Source organism: Sinocyclocheilus rhinocerous, unplaced genomic scaffold (genome assembly GCF_001515625.1).
Source record: "Sinocyclocheilus rhinocerous isolate Xijiao unplaced genomic scaffold, SAMN03320098_v1.1 scaffold939, whole genome shotgun sequence".
Lineage (NCBI taxonomy): Eukaryota > Metazoa > Chordata > Actinopteri > Cypriniformes > Cyprinidae > Sinocyclocheilus > Sinocyclocheilus rhinocerous.
Genome location: NW_015665397.1, coordinates 88,180 through 101,099, shown reverse-complemented (window position 1 = coordinate 101,099; position 12,920 = coordinate 88,180). Strand labels below are relative to the sequence as shown.

The window sequence follows — 12,920 nt, the reverse complement described above, 5'->3', positions numbered from 1 at the left end:
AAGCTAATGTATACATTTGCGCATGCATAGCTCGAATGTGAGTAAGATACATTAAAACACCATACAAGAGAGAGAGAACAGATAGAGGAGGGAGAGTGAGAGGGAGAGGGAAAGAAAGGAGGGGTGAGGCATATTTGGAACATTCTCAAGACAGAGAGTGTTTTCTAACAATAATTTTTAACCAAAAAAAGTTACGGACTGAAGCTTTAAGAATTGATTAGTTTATTTAATAGTTTTAGTTTTAGTTAAAGGGGGACATCAGATGCCCATTTTCCAAAAGTTGGTGACTTAATGAAAAGTCTATAACATACTTTGGTTAAAATTTCTCAATGGTAGTGAAAAACAACACTCTTTTTACCCTGTCAAAATTAGCTCTGTTTACAGTGACCGGTTTCGGTGCATGTCCCTTTAAATGCTAATGAGCTCTGCTAATCCCGCCCTTCTCTTCTGTGGGGTGACTAGCCGTACTGTTTACTTTAGCCGCGGAACTTGCTAACTAGCACATTTTTAGGAAAGGCGATTTGCAAAGATTCATAAAAAACTTTACACTCACTTCTTGTATAGGTGAAGCTGGATCACGAATGATTCGCATGAACATAGACGCATTAAAGTAGATCGGGGACCGCATTCGCTTCATAAACAAACGTAATCCACTGCGTCTTCAGTGGCTCAGATGTCAGGAGTAAATGGAGACTGCTATATATATATATATATATATAATTTTATGTCTTACGTAATTTTGTTTTTCAGGTAAAAGAATGATTACATATTTTACTGAAAAAAACAAAAACAAAAAAAAATTGTTTACCTGTTTTTATTAATATGCATGTTTATATATCCCTGCTTAAGTGGTGGGCACTAAAATCAACATGGGAAAGAAATGTTGAGGCATATTTATCATTTCTGGATGCTAATTTAATTTAACTGCATGTTACTCAGGTTGAATGTAATTATAAATTACCCTCACATATCCAACAATCACTGTGTAGGAAATTGATATCAAATGACTTCAGTGATTCAGTAGCAACAAATGATGAATATTTAGCCTCAGAAACGTGGCACGGCAGGTGGAAAGCAGTTCTCACTATCACCAGGGAGTTTTATTTTTTACGCCAGATTTTGAGCATAATTAATATCTAGCTTTCCGCACATTTGGCACGAAGCCCTGGTGTGCTGTAAGCAGAGTTCCACCAGTAAATCATAATGATGGATCTTATGCACACCAGGCCTATAGATTCCACAGATTTACATGCTGGAATTTTCAGAATAGTACAAGTCCAGTTGGCTGAAGCTATGAATGATGTCATACTAATTAAATTTGTACAATCCAATAAATCTTCTCGAGCCATATAATGGTTCATATTCAGATGCGATCACTGATTGATTGTGACCAGTCTGTCATTTTGCAAAACTCCCACTGTGACCCAAATTCTTTTTCCAGATATTTAATTACATTTGAGATCATGATTTGAAATCATACTGACCTATTCTGCATTATGTCGGAATGTATTTGTCATGACACTCCTGTCCTTTCTTTCACCCTAAAAACTTGACAGGACATTTTTTAAACTAGAGTCATCAAACTGGATAGAGCCAACTAATATCAGACCGTAGAATACAAAAGGCAGAATGTTCTCACTACTCTAAAAATCACAGTAAATGTAGTCAAACTCAAATGAGAATGTTGAGAGTCGCAGTTGTCAAATGAGATTGGTGGTCAAGGTTTTCAGTCAAAAACCAACTCAACTGGGGCCATCACCATTAAAGGACTAATTAACCAAAAATGAATAGTTACTAAAAAGTGTACTCATCCTCAGACTATTTAAGATGTAGATGAGTTTGTTTCTTTATTTGAACAGATTTGGAAAAACGTAGCACTACATCACTTGCTCAGCAATGGATCCTCTGCAGTGAATGGGTGCCGTCAGACTGAGAGTCCAAACAGCTGATAAAAACATCACAATAATCCACAAGTAATCCGCACTGCTCCAAACTGCCAATTAATGTCTTAAGGGAAAACGTGCATAATTAAAATGTTTTTAACTTCAAACTGTCACTTTCTGAATCCGGAGCGAAATATGGATAGATCAAGCACAAGCGAAAACAGTCCAAAAAAGTCCCAAACTAATATGTGGATGGATTTTGATGTTAGAGACAACAGGAGATGGATCGTTTCACTTGAGGAAATGTTTTTATGGATTATGGACTCGAATTTTGGCCGAAAGCAACGGTTTAATGTAAAAATGCCTTACAAAGATTTTTGTTTCACAAGACATGCTTCATTTCTCCAAATCTGTTCCCACGAAGAAGCCAAAAAATGCAATTTTCAACAAATTTTCATTTTTGGGTGAACTGTTATTTTAAACTTAAAGTTATTTTAATCTGGTTAGTTGCCAAGGCAACTATTTCTTAAGTTTAAAATTTACATCTAATGTTGTTTTAATTTTAAGCTTTATTTTAGCTAACAAAAGTGATTTTTAGTAGTTTTAGTTAACTATAAGAACACTAAGTACTTAAATTACTAAAACTGAAATAAAAATAAATTAAAGCTAAAGAAAAGTATTAAAAAATGACAAGCGCACATAACAAGATTACTAAAACTTAAACTAAAATGAAAACTGAAAATATATAAAAATATAAAACAGCTTATTTGAAATATTAATAAATACTATCATAGTATATAAATAATACCAGAGTAACCCTGTTGTTTAGTAAAAACATTCTACCTCACATCTTATTTTGTGTTTGTGCCATATTGGTTTATACAATGACTAACTGATGTCAGTTTTTATTTTCAGTTTTAGCACATAATTTATAAAATATGAAACTTGCAGTAGCTCTGCTTCTTCTTGGAAGCGATTTGCTTTTCTAGTTAACATTTTTTAAAAATACCAAATCCTTATCAGTGCAGTCAATAAATCATAAAAAAGTGTTTTTAGCACACTAATGCAGTTCAGTAATGCAAAAAAATCCATTTTAATTTCTGAACTGAATGTTAAACAGGGTTTTGACATTTGCTGTTTCACGGAGGCTGTTGTTTACAAGCAGACAACCATTTTATGAAGACAAAGTGAACAAAACGCCTCCGATTTACAGTCAGTCAAACCGGTGTGCATTTAACGTTAAGAAAACAGAGGAGGCTATAGGAGCGATGCACCCGTCCCATGCATAAGTACCGACACATAAATCACTTCACAGAGTTTTATATTTAAAAATCAACAAACAACAAATAAAATGACTTTTTGTTTGCATAATCACTAAAACAATAACATTATCTGTAAATCCACTCTCTGACACTAGGTGGCGCTTATGGAAAAGCGGAATTAGAGCCGTTTCCCGTAAACTCTGTGGACAAAGTAGTATTGCGATTAAGAACACTTCCTTTAGGTATTACATGGAGCGAAGATGAAAACAATGCCATCGAATAGTTTTTGAAGACAGTCAGAACCCTCAGAGGTACATTCATATAATTAATTCATTCATATATTCATTTGTATAATTCCCTTAGCACTCTTTTAATACCTCCCAGCTTTTCCGCCCTGTTTTCACTCAAAACGAAACTACTCTGCTGTGCTGTGCTGTGCTGTGCGCACGTGAGACTGTTACTTAAAACTGTGCTTTATGCTGGACAGTATTTATTTATCGTGAGTTGTTCAAATCACGGTAATCTAATACGGTTTTAATGATAATTAAAAGATGAAACGGTAATACTAACCGTGGGCAATTTTATCATGATTTATCGTCAAACCGGTAATCGTTACATCCCTAGTCCACACATGTTGATGATGAATTAATATATCTCAGGTCAGAATCTTGGGATTTCTGTCCTTGTTTCACCTTTCCTTCGCTCTCATTCTCAGTTGTCATATGGACATACTTTTACTTGGATACCTGAATTACTCAGCCGTAATGGTGCTTCTCTCTTGTGCTCAGAGAGAATTAAGCTGAGAATTAGTTTCTAGCCGCTGAATTGCATAAATAGAGTTTGGGTCACAGTGATAAACAGGCCATAAAATGTGATGATATAAGAGGATGCTGAAAGAAAAGCTTGACGCAGATGGTTCCATTATGTGTGCTTTCCTTTCCCTGTAAAACACAGTTATTCAAAACCTTTAATTGTTCAGCCAGCGTGTGTATAATTGCTTCAGTGCGGTTAATGGAGATGTGCTCAAATTAACGGCGTTCTAAAGTTTGGAGTCAGTTTTTTTAAAGAAACTTATTTGACTTTTTTCCCACAAGGATGCATTTAATTGATCAAAACAGACAGTATAAGAACTTTTATAACAAAAGTTTTCTATTTCAAATAAATTCTGTTCTTTTTTTTTAAATTCATTTTCTATTCAATTTTCTATTCATCAAATAATCCTGAGAAAATGCATCACGGATTTCACATAAATATGAAGCAGCAAAAACATTGATAATGATCAGAAATGTTTCTTGAGCAGCAAATCAGCATATTAGAATGATTTCTGATCACTGAAGACTGGAGTAATGATGCTGAAAATTCAGCTTTGATCACAGGAATAAATTACATTTTTAAATATATTCAAATAGAAAACAGCTATTATAAATTGTATTAATATTACTATTTTTTACTGTATTTTCATTAAATAAATGCATCCTTGGTGAGCATAAGAGACTTAAAAAAATAAAAAATTCTATCCAATCCCCTTTTAACAATATAAATGTATTGTATGCCTTTTCTAAACAACTTAATGTGTCCTTGCTAAAGAAAAGTATTCATTTCTTTAAAAAAAAAAAAAAAAAAACATACTGACCCCCAAATTTTGAATGGTAGTATATTTTAAAAATGATTTTTCATAAGTTATAAATAAATAATATTAGTGTATGTTTTTGCAAAAATACTATTTCAGTCTTAAAAATGTCACGTTTAATTCAATGTGATCTATGCCATTTCTTTGTAATAATTTGTAAAATTTTAAAGCAATTTCAGAGTGAAAATTGTTTCAATGTAAATCCTACACCAATATTTTTTCATTATACTGTCAGTGTGTGTGTGTGTGTGTGTTTAGGAAAAGTGTGTTTGTGTGCGCATTTGTTGCAATTGTGTTTTGTTGATGTATGTCAAATCATTGGTATGTGTTTGAAGTAAGTGTTTATTTGGTTAGGTATGAGTTAGCCAACGTGTGTGTGTATTTTGTGGGTGGTGGTATAAAGTTGATGAGAGAGACCTTTCCCCCCTCGCCTCAGTCTCACTCTTCCACCTACAGTTGTGTTTTTTCAGGCTTCGCACCAGAAGTAAACACTTAGTCCCGGCTTTTGTTGTGCGTATGTGTGTGTATGTACGCATTTGGCTCTCGTTTCTCGTGGTGAAATAGGAAAGCCCTTCCTTCACATTAAACCTAAATGTGAAATCTCAGGGCTTTTGATGTGCCCCTAAGGTTTTCTCATTCAAGCGGTTTTCAAAAGACATCCAATCCTCAGGCCTGTGATCTCTAGGGTCAGGAAATGCTTCTAAAGGATTTTTTTAATTTTTAACCCCATGTCCCCCTCTTCCCTTCTTAGAAACAAGGGCGTCTATGAGCGGAAATATTCAACTTATAGCTGCTTTTCCTCTGTTCCCACCACAAAGCGCCATTAATGCTTTCATTGATAAGGCTGAAGAAAAAGGTCTTTGATGAAGACCAGAGGCTGACTTACTATGGCTGTACAAAGCCAACTGTTTATTCCAGTGATGAATTTAACCACAGGAATCACACTTAACTAGCACTTCGATGTCAACAAGAGGCCAATGTTTTTGTATTTATACAAGAGAATACTGAGTGAAGCTAGAAAAGGACAGTTTGTCAAGATTAACTTTGATATATATGTACTTTGTGGTTAGTAAGATTTTTTTATGTTTTTGAAACACGTCTCTTTTGCTCACCAAGGCTGCATTTATTTGATCGAAAATACAGTAAAAACAGTAATATTGTGAAATATTATTTCAATTTAAAGTAAGTGTTAAAATAACCCAGCAGGCACACAATGTCATAAGACGTTGATATTTGGTTACATTTCGTCATCGTCATCGGGTAACCAAAATTCAATGTCAGTTCAATGTCTAATGTCAATGTTAATTTGATGTCCAATACTGACGTCAGCTGACATTGATATTTGTTGTTTTTAGGTTGTGTAACCAAAATCCAACGTTAAGTCAAAGTCAAATTGGCGTCAAATACTGACGTCAACCCGATTTTCATTCTCAACCAAAATGCAACGTCTGCCCGACGTCATGTCCAACGTCAACCTGACGTTATATTGACGTCCTGTGCCTCCTGGGAAATGTATTTGAATATATTTTAAAATGTAATTTATTCCTGTGATAGTAAAGGTGAATTTTCAACAGCCATTACCTCAGTCTTCATTGTTACATCATCAAGTTTTATAGTGTTTTATTCTTATTTTTTCCCCTATCCATATAAAATCTACTCTATATCATCCATTTTTTTTGTCAAATATCTCAATATAATAAATTTATTAACAAATTCTCAAACCTCTTACCGGTAATATTTCATTAAAAACAGAATTAAACACATCAAACTATATAATTAAAAACAGAAATTCATTTATTTATTATTTTGGGGCATTTTTATCATACTGAACCCTTTGAATGGTGTTGTGGATGGATGGATAGATGGATGGATGGAGAATTTCAGTAATGGATGGATGGATGGATGGATGAGTGGATGCATGGATGGATGGATGGGTGGATGGCTGGGTGGATGGGTGGATGGCTGGATGGATGGGTGGATGGATGGATGAGTGGATGGCTGGATGGATGGATGGATGGATGAGTGGATGCATGGATGGATGGATGGGTGGATGGCTGGGTGGATGGGTGGATGGCTGGATGGATGGGTGGATGGATGGATGAGTGGATGCATGGATGGATGGATGGATGGGTGGATGGCTGGATGGATGGGTGGATGGCTGGATGGCTGGATGGATGGGTGGATGGATGGGTGGATGGATGGCTGGGTGGATGGCTGGATGGATAGGTGGATGGATGGATAGAGCTGCATGGCTTGATGGATGGACGGATGAATGAATGGAAGGATGAACAAATGGATGGATTGATGGACAATTACTGGGGCATTTTTTATCATACTGACCCCAAACCTTTGAACAGTATTGTGGATGGCTGGATGGATGGATTGATAGACTGATGGATAATTTCTGAGGCATTTTTGTCACACTGATCCCAAAACTTTGATCGGTATTGTGGATGGATGGATGGGTGGGTGAATTGATTGATGGATAGGTAGTTTTCTATGTGTATGTTAATCATCTGATGGTTTTCCTGTTTCTATGGCAGATGAACTTTGTGAAGGAGCAGTTTGGAGACACTCAGAGGGAATGGGTGTTGCTCGTGTGTATCGGAGCGTCGTCTGGAGTCGGTCGACTGCTGTTTGGGAAGATCGGAGATCTCATACCTGGAGTAAAGAAAATCTACATGCAGGTACAGAAACCCAACAAGAGCTACTTACTGCATGTCAGTTAATCATAATTCCATAGCTGGAGAATTTTCATGCTGTGTCACTATAAATTGGCATGAAAAAATTACAGGATACTCCTGCTGTGGTGAAGTGTCTCGCTTAAGGTCACACCGTTGATACATCACAGCAGCCCAATCAATGGCTTCAGTGTTTCTGAAGATCTGTGTGTTCTAAAAGTGGAACAAACTTTGAATCATTTTTTTTTCTTTAGTTCTAGATTGACGTAATTTTATTTTATTTTTTTAATTGATGTCAATATATAATAACTGTTTCCTGAAAGACGGCATGCTGTTTCATTCATTGCAATGCCGTTTCATTATCCTTTGCAATTTTGTTGCCAGGAAACTTCAGTTGAACATCTGCATAAGTACCTTTTCTATAAAAGACAATATTTGCTTCTAAGGAATTGATTTTCAATGGCATTTTAATGTTTTATGAGAGTGAGTTTTTTTTAATGAAAAAATAACTTCCACAACATCCAACAATAACAATAAAAATTGTTTGCCTGACTTGTTTAAAATATGACATAAATATCAACTTTGCAATTGTGCTTTCAAGAGCTTGTTCAGCATAGTTTAATTTTCCTGTGTGAACTGCGTATTTCACAATCTATCAAAATCAAACATTTTCCATGGTATTTTTATGTTGTTCCCCCTTAAAATTCAGATTCTGTTACCAGTACCATTCAGTTTTTTGTAAATAATTTTCCGAGGATCAGGAAATGGATTGCCGTCATGGTTGTAATGGTGCATTCAAGTCATGTCGGATAGATCGTATTTACGAGTTGAACGCACATGAACGCCACCACAAAGTCGTTATTACGAGTGGGAAACTCAAAATTTTCTTTAAGCCCCGAGTTTCCGAGTTGGGGGCGTGTCAATGAGAAACATGGCGGAATCGATGGATGCAACGTCTGTAGTTGACGGTAAATTTTTGTTTAAATTGATAGTTTAGTTGTCCTATAAACTTAAATTGGTCATGTTCTTGTTACGCAGCTAGTTAATGAAATCCAAGTAAAAAAAATGCTATAGGTGAAAAATCTTTTGATTTGCCATGTTGCATGTTTTAAAAATATTAAAAACGCAAAACACACCTGATGCGAATTCTTTGTTTCATTTTCTATAAGCAGAGTTAACAGGACCCTGTTGTATTTTCTTGTAATTTATTAAAAGAAGGTACACCGCCATCTTGTGCCGACTAAACTGACTTGAACACACCTGACGTCGTAATTACGACTTGTCAACTCGTAAGTACGAACATCCCAGGAGGACTTGAACGCAGCATAAGTCTTAGATGTCAAACTTTGGATGTAGTGCAGGATTAGTCCATGTGCTTAGACGATCTCTGTGTGTCTGTATGTGTAGGTGGCATCGTTCATATTACTGGGTCTGATGTCCATGATGATACCGCAGTGCGCCGTGTTCGAAGGTCTGGTGGTGGTTTTTGTATTGATGGGTCTTTGTGATGGCTGTTTCATCACTATCATGGCCCCCATCGCCTTTGAGTTAGTAGGGCCCATGCAGGCGTCTCAAGCTATCGGCTACCTCCTCGGCCTCATGGCCATACCAATGACAGCGGGACCCCCGATCGCAGGTGAGAAGCTTCATCTTTGCAATAAAACATTTAACATTTGCTTGCTTGGAATGACAAATTTTTAGTTTTGGAACTTTGAACTTTTTCTTTAAATGCAATTTTTTAATTATATTTTATAAGAAAAACATAGTATATAAAATACATTTTATATGTATTTTATGTAAAAATGTATTTTTATATGGACGATGAATATACAGTACATATATATATATATATATATATTAAAAACATTTTCTTTTAATTACATTTTTAGTTTTTACTGAAAAATGTACACACACATACACAAAACTTGTAGATAAATATGTTGAAACCATAATTTAATCAGCCAGCATGCTGATTTTGGCCGCGTTCCCCAGATAAGACTCGCACACACACAACAGACTAAGTGCTTTTCCAGTTTCTGGTACGGTGGACAGGAATGAGATTTATTTCTGAGGGTAAATTCCAAGGTCTCCCTGTGAGCACATTTAGTTTGGACTGTTGACTTAAATGCTCTTGTTCAGCGACGGTCTCCATATGTTTCCAGTTCCGCAGACTCGTTTTGAAGAATTAGACCCACCAGAACATCTGCTCCATCTGTACTCCAATAAATGAACCTTATACTTTCAGGTCTCAAGGTTCATTTACAGAATACGTTACCTGTCTGAACTCTGGATCGGTTTTAGGAATGCAGAGTCTTCATTCGAGAACGTGATGCATCATTTGTAGGTTCTATTTTCAAAGCGTTGCCTTCACAGCAGGGGCATTACAACTAGGTTTGGATTGGCTGTCATATACTGTTATTTCACATACTTGGATACGCGACCTGACTTCTAAATGTTTATTTAAGTTTCAAGTGATCTTATATCTTCTGTAAAGGAGGCTGGGGAGCATTTTACCAAAGTCTAAATAGCTCATAGTTGTTTTGCTTCAGATGTGTTCCAGACTGCAAGCCTCATTGAGATTTTGAAATCGAGAGCATTTGAAGATGAATGTGGCCGTCTTAGCGGGGAGTCTCCATTGAATTGGATCAGTTCCATTCTTTAGTCTTTTTATTTAAAGTCAACATGAAATCAAAACAGACTCCATTTACTTTCATCCAGGTCTTATTGTGAACAATGAGTGTATGTTATTCAATAGTAAATCTTTTGTGTTTTTTTTATTTATTTATTTTTTGGTTTTTAATTTTCACACACACACAACAATAGACAAAAGTGTCTGACTCTGATGTGCAAGAGATAAATTAAATAAATCATGTACCAAGATTAAGAAATCAACACACATGATGCAAAAAAAAAAAAAAATCCTCTTCAGGCTGAACTTCAGTGCCTGCACTTTTCCCTCATTGAATATTCTTTTTCACTTGGAAATACATCATGCTATAGAAATGAACTAGGTTGTTAATGCTGTCTCATCTCTCAGATGTTCTTTCTCTATGTCTTGTCTTCTTTCTCAGGACTTCTTCACGACTATTTTGGAAACTACCACGTGGCGTTTTATCTGGCTGGTGTTCCTCCGATAGTGGGGGGTATTGTGATGTTTTTTGTACCTCTGGTGCACCAGCGCATGCAAAGACGACGAAAAGAGGCCAACGACCCCAGCATGGACAAGATGTTGAAGAACTGCTCTAATGGAGACATGCTGCCCGGATACACAGACATGGAGACACACATATGAAGCCCACAGCCTCACAAAGGTAGTTTATGTTGCAACTTTATAGTATTGTTTTTTTTTTTTTTACATTTATTTAATTTTAATTTTTAAATTTATCTCTGAGTTTTGAATCCCAGATTTTTAACTTTTGGGCTCCAGTGTATAGTAAAGCAATAAGCCCCAAGAAGCCGTGGTTTACAGTGAATTTATAACAGCTAAGGGGCGTTGTTAGGCACGACGCGAAGCGGAGTGCCTAAAACCCCCCTGGCTGTTATAAATTCACTGTAAACCATGGCTTCACGGTGCTTATTGCTTTTATAAAACGGCTATTCCATATACGTAGTAAGGTTTCACAAAATAAATCAGAGCAAATAAAGTGTAATGATATTAATAAAAACATTATTCTTCCACCAAACAATGTAGTTCCTCAGAATCAGTTGTGGTTGCAACAAAGTGGTTGCCAAGCAACACACAAATGTAAACAAAGGTGTATGTTTGTAGAGTAATTTACAACAGCTTCGAACGTGGCTCAGCCAATCAGAATCAAGGACCGGAACTCTCCGTTTTATAAAAAATAAAATAAAAATTTCATTCATGCTTAGAAATAGTTATGGTTTGTGATTTTTGCTTTTCGACAAATATAGTCGAATAATACTATATATTATTACATCCAAGTATAAATCTCAATAGGTTAGTGTTTTTAAGCATTTTACATTCATTCCAAAATAATAACACAAGGCAGTAATCATTGTAAACAATATATTTTATTTGTGAGCTTATGTTCAGCTATTCTTTTTAATAGTGAACTTTTAACTATTTTTTTTTATTTTTTGGGATCATCAGTCATCAAAGCTCGGTAAATATTGGTCACAGACAGAGATTTACTTTAAATTTCACCAAGCTGACAAAAAATGCAAGTTTCATGCATGCATTGAAATTTTTATGGCTTGAGATTTTCTCTTTTCTCTCGCCAAAAAAATTATTTTGGACCCTGACTGAATGTGGACATCTAGGATTACATTTCTGTCATCTAGTATAGATAAAGGGTTACTCAAGCTTAATATTTGATGTGCGACATGAAAAACTGGCAAACCAGCGGAGTATGTGACGTCTGTTGTTTCTCTGTCTTTCTGCAGGGATTCATCTCACCAGCACTGCTTGTGGCGTGTGTACGTGAGTGTGTGTCAAGATGGTGTGTGATGTATTTCCTCTTTGCTTGGCTCTAATCAAACTTGAGGTCTCAAGGCTTTCCCCCCTGCTCGTTTGCTGTTCTGGAGAGGAGACGTGATCATCCATCAAGAGCCCAAACCCTCCTCCAGTGGCCCACGCTGCTGTTTCCACCGGCTCCCGAGTGATTGAACAACTTCTGCATGCAGATTTGGCGAAATCACCTCCTGCTCACGTTTCTCACGAGAATCTGAACGGAGAGCTGAGGTAGTGCAGGAGCCGTCAGTTAAATTAGGACAGCAAACGTTTTAGCACCTTTATAAAGGAAACTTCAATTTGATGTGAGAGAGTAGCATTACCAGCACAGAGAAAAGTGCTGTTTTCTTTGAGCTTGATAGTTTATTGTCGAGATTATGCAAATCAGATTTGTAAGCTTTAGATGTTTTCATAATACGATTTTTTTTTAAATCCTCCATGGAATTGATTTCGGAAACTTTAATGAGACAAATCCGTCTTTCTTCTTGCACTTTCTGCTACGACTTTGATAACCTCAGCCGTGATTTTCTTATCATAACGTACCGCAGCCGTGCATCGCTTATGAATCATGTAGAAATGAAAACTAAACGAGGAATAATTTTTATGATTTAAAAAAAAAAAAAGCTAATCCTCTGTCCTTAATAATATCCGCTAAATTTAGTTCAGTAATCAGATGCAGTAAGGAGTTCACAAACTGTGCCATGACCATTGAGACAGATGAAAACGAAATGATCAATATTCATAAAAGGGGTGAATCTCGTGAAAAATGCCAAAGGAAAATAAATAGAAATGATATTTTGCATTAATATTTTTTTTTTTTTGCTTTTTAGTTTTATAACAATATGCACATTTCCACCAAATTTATATAATGCGAAAACAATCTTGTTCATCATCACAATACAGTAAAGTAATCAAATCCAGACACATAAATCAGTATAAAATACCACAATGTAAAAAAAAAAAAATCAAAGCTGTAAATTAAACTTTATTGGA

General features: G+C 35.8%; 1 protein-coding gene across 1 annotated transcript in view; it reads left to right on the top strand.

The window, feature by feature from the left end:
* The window catches only part of LOC107731360 (monocarboxylate transporter 8-like), a 47,408-nt gene extending 34,707 nt beyond the window's left edge, over positions 1-12,701 (top strand). The window contains exons 4-7 of the mRNA XM_016542418.1: positions 7,319-7,462; positions 8,864-9,092; positions 10,528-10,767; positions 11,861-12,701. Coding sequence (XP_016397904.1) covers positions 7,319-7,462; positions 8,864-9,092; positions 10,528-10,748 — 594 coding nt within the window. The 3' untranslated portion in view covers positions 10,749-10,767; positions 11,861-12,701. The remainder of the gene's footprint in view (positions 1-7,318; positions 7,463-8,863; positions 9,093-10,527; positions 10,768-11,860) is intronic.
* The last annotated feature ends 219 nt before the right edge of the window (positions 12,702-12,920 follow it).